The 3,790-nt window shown below is 40.8% G+C and overlaps 1 protein-coding gene across 1 annotated transcript; it reads right to left on the reverse strand.

Annotated features, from left to right (window-relative positions):
* Positions 1-245: 245 nt before the first annotated feature.
* Positions 246-2,056, reverse strand: LOC306847548 (twist-related protein 2-like). The gene is made up of 2 exons (XM_079381538.1): positions 1,406-2,056; positions 246-702 (listed from the first exon to the last, which is right to left on the reverse strand). Exon 1 carries the CDS (start codon positions 1,964-1,966, stop codon positions 1,436-1,438), a length of 531 nt encoding a protein of 176 aa, XP_079237664.1. The 5' UTR covers positions 1,967-2,056; the 3' UTR covers positions 246-702; positions 1,406-1,435.
* Positions 2,057-3,790: the final 1,734 nt, after the last annotated feature.

Here is a 3,790-nt window from a genome sequence, read left to right on the forward strand (position 1 = left end):
TAAAATGCTTCCCTTTCCTTATTTTCCATAACAGCATCTTGATAGAAAAAAAACTAAACTGCAATGCCTATTTAAATGAGCTGAGTAGGCCTATATAAACCGGCAAATCAGGCAGCAGTATACAGCTTTTTTCATTCTTAAAATCGTATCGAATAATTATTGCAGTAGTTTATGTGTAAAAGCTTATTTTCGTTTGTTTTCATGTAGCTACTTTTCAAATCCATAAAACTGCAATAAAAATAAGTACATTTCAAACCATGTTTTATTGCAGAAAATATACACGTTTACATCGTATTTAAAATAGAAAATGCATAGACACCAGATCTATTCTGCATTGTGACAATCAATAATAAATAAATAAATGTCTTTTCTAGGACCAGTCAAAGAAAGTGTTATGAGCCGAGTTTCTTCCGTATTTCCTTCATTCGTTCTGTAATAAATATGACCGGTTGCTGTCAGAAGCGCGGCGTCTCTTCCTGCAGCCAGTCTCTCTGTGGGTCTACAGACAGAAGCACATGTTTTCCACATTCACCGTCACAACAGCACAGATCTGATTGTAATTCCTGGTCCATGTGTGGTTCACAACTGTAAGTGCTCGCAACAACGTCATGACGCTCCAGAACCTTCCCTTTATAATCCTCGTGTTCGCTTTATGCTGTTTGGTGTCGCTCTTCCAGTGACTCGATGCTCAAGGCCGAAAATCTGAAGAAACAAAGATGAAAGTGTTGAAAATTCCACGAGAATGCAATTGATCTAATAATAACATGCATTCCATTTGTTAGTATTTTTGTTTCCCAGAAAACAAATTACTTCATAACGTTTGCCAAGAGCCCCTAAACTTGGGTTGCATGAACATTTTAAGTACAATTTTAAGTACAAAAGTAGCCTTTTTTTATGGAACCATGTTCAAAGATTCGTTTAGGCATAAAATGCTCTTCAGGAACATACAGTTAGCAGCTAAAAGTTTGGACACAGTATGCATTATGACTGTTTTCTACGTTGCAGAATAATAGTAAAATCATTAAAACTGAAATAGCACAGATTATGAAGTATGGGAATAATTTAGTAACTAAAACATGTGACACAAATGAAAACTTCTTCTGTCTATAGATTTCAGCTCACTTTGGACACTTATCAAAGAGCTTCATGAGGTGCAACTTGGTTTCTCATCTTGGTTACTCAAATTCTATTTCCAAATAAATATACAGGGTTGAATTAACGTAAATTGGGTCACTTTTTGCCATTATCCTGAATTAACCCTATAATATTTGTCTAAAAAAAGCAATGTGAAACATTTAAACACGAGCTTTTAGGTCTTAAGCTTTTAAAATGAATGTGTCCAAACTTGTGACTGCCAGACTGTGAATACGATCCGGAGAGACTTGTGAAGTTTTGCATCGCATACCATGCTGCTCCGAAAGCGCGCATCAGTGCGTTAGTGGGATGTTGACATGGACCACGCGCCCTCCATTCTCCAGACGGAAAACGCGTAACTGAGTCTCTCGTGCGCCACGTAACTGCAGTTGGACATTTTGGAGTCCAGCTCGTCGCTCTGCAAGACCTGGCACAGGAAATCAATGTACCGAGCCGCGAGCTTGAGCGTCTGTATTTTGCTGAGCTTGTCCGAGGGTAACGTGGGGATGATTTTGCGCAGCGACGCGAACGCCTCGTTTAGGGACTGAGTCCTCTGACGCTCGCGAACGTTCGCCATGACGCGCTGCGTCTGCAGGTCCTCCAGAGACTGAGGGCTGCCGCTGCCGCTGCCGTTGCCGCTGTTGCTGCGCTTTTTGCTCCGTTTCCCGGGCGTTGGGCTATCCGCGTCCTCGCTGCTCTTTCTGCTCTGGCGTCTTTTCCTGCTGCAGCGCTTCTGCTCTCGCCTGTCTGGCTCCTCCTCACTGTTCCCCAGACTGTCCACTGGAGACTCCGGGGAGCTGGGCTCCTCTTGCATCGGCTCTTCTTCAAACATCACCTCTGATGTTTGGAGAACGCAAGTAATATAGTTTCCCTCTGTCCGGCAGAACGGGGTCCCTTTCTCCTCTTGTGCGTCACGGAGGTGTTTCTCAAACTTGAAGGGAAGTTTGGAGACTCTTATAGTCTGGAACGCGCAAACTTTTTGGGGTGGCCTGCGATTGGACGAGAAGCGCGGGTGACGCAACAGGGGAGAGGCGGGAGAGGAGCGCGATCCAAAAGGTTTGCGTTATACAAGAAGCTGTTCTTTAAGGCTAACATCTGAACCAATCACAGTGCTGCGTTTAAACGAAACACAACGTACGCGCCGATGACATATTCGTGTTGATGTTTATGGAATTCAAATATGGAACAGAATAGAATCTATTTTTGGATTTTAACATTGCCAAACATATTAAAAATGATATCAAACATCCATCATGTCAAAACAGTGAACGTATCAGTGTGATCCAACCAAAATACTGAAACATTCAATATTGAAACATACGATGACAAATTTATGGTAGGCTGGTGATTAATTTTGATAAATGAGCTGATGAACTGATGACATATTTAGCTTCATAGTCGTCTGCAGATGTTTGAACTGCAATACAGAATAGAAGCAAACTAGAGTAGATTTAGAAATAGTCAAAGTCGTGAAGTATAATAACATAAAATACTGAAACATTCGGTACTGAATCTTTGGCTATTTTGCCATACCCATTAGAGTGATTAATATGTAATCATTAAAAAAGGGCTTTTCAGCTGGACAGATTTCAGTGTGGTTTCTGGAATGAGTGGAGAGACTTTGATTTGCGATCTGGAAATGTTGGACCAAAAATGCTCTTAAAAAGTTTCAAATTAAGGTTTTCTTTGGTCAGTAGCGATGCTTTACATTTATAGCATTAATCATACCGTTAATGTATTGACATAGTTTACTGCCAATTTGCGCGCTGGCAGTTGTGAAGAACTGTCATTCGTCTCAGCCAGCGGGCTAAAATCCACCTCAAGTCACTGTTAAAAAGAAAAGAGCGAATCTGGGTTGGCTAAGTAGACCTCATTGTTTATTTGAACATGTTCTGAAATGCATGTCTGTGTTAGTGTTATTGCAGAGTCAGGTTTCCTTCTGCAGCGTTTTCATACGCAGCGGGTCGCCAAGCGCAGACGACGCACAAACTGTGTGGCCGCATCAGTCCAACACAAACACGCTCTCCATACACCCAAAGCGTCTCCTTTGTCTGCACAAACTGAAGTTTCTGTAAATGTTATATAACACAGCAGCATTATACATTCAAATTCAAACCACTAAAAGGCTTCTAATGTCACAAGACCGCGGAAATGCTCCCTTTTGAGTGTAAAAAAAAAACCCAGAGAGTTAGAGATTCCGCAAGGGGGCGCACTGACGAAACTTATCCAAGCGTGCCATCGTGCGTAAATGCGCAGCTCACATCTGTGATGTGACTTTAAGATTCACTCAAAACACATTGATGACTGATAAATATGTTTTATTTTAATGCATATATAAATTATCAAAATTACTTGGAATGTTCTGTTTAAAAATGCAGAGGTTAATTCAAAAGTGCTCGTATATATAGTCATTCTGGGAAATGATTGTCCAGGCGACGCACCTGTTCTTGCTTTTCCTGTAATAGGTGTCCGGTGAGATCTGTCAAGAGTCCTGAAACAACCCCACATATCTACACTAAAAATAATTTGCTGTAGAAACTATTTTCACTGAAAAATTGCTAGTACATTTCACAAACCACTACAAACAAACAGCGTCTAACAAAATGTGAAATTTTGAAGTAGAAAAACTGATAGCACTTTCTTGTAAAATAGACTA

Source organism: Barbus barbus (genome assembly GCF_936440315.1).
Source record: "Barbus barbus genome assembly, chromosome: 27".
Classification (NCBI taxonomy): domain Eukaryota; kingdom Metazoa; phylum Chordata; class Actinopteri; order Cypriniformes; family Cyprinidae; genus Barbus; species Barbus barbus.

Bases quoted from the DNA above. Each gene is read 5' to 3' on its own strand.
- LOC306847548 (XM_079381538.1), bottom strand. From the start codon at position 1,966: ATGTTTGAAGAAGAGCCGATGCAAGAGGAGCCCAGCTCCCCGGAGTCT.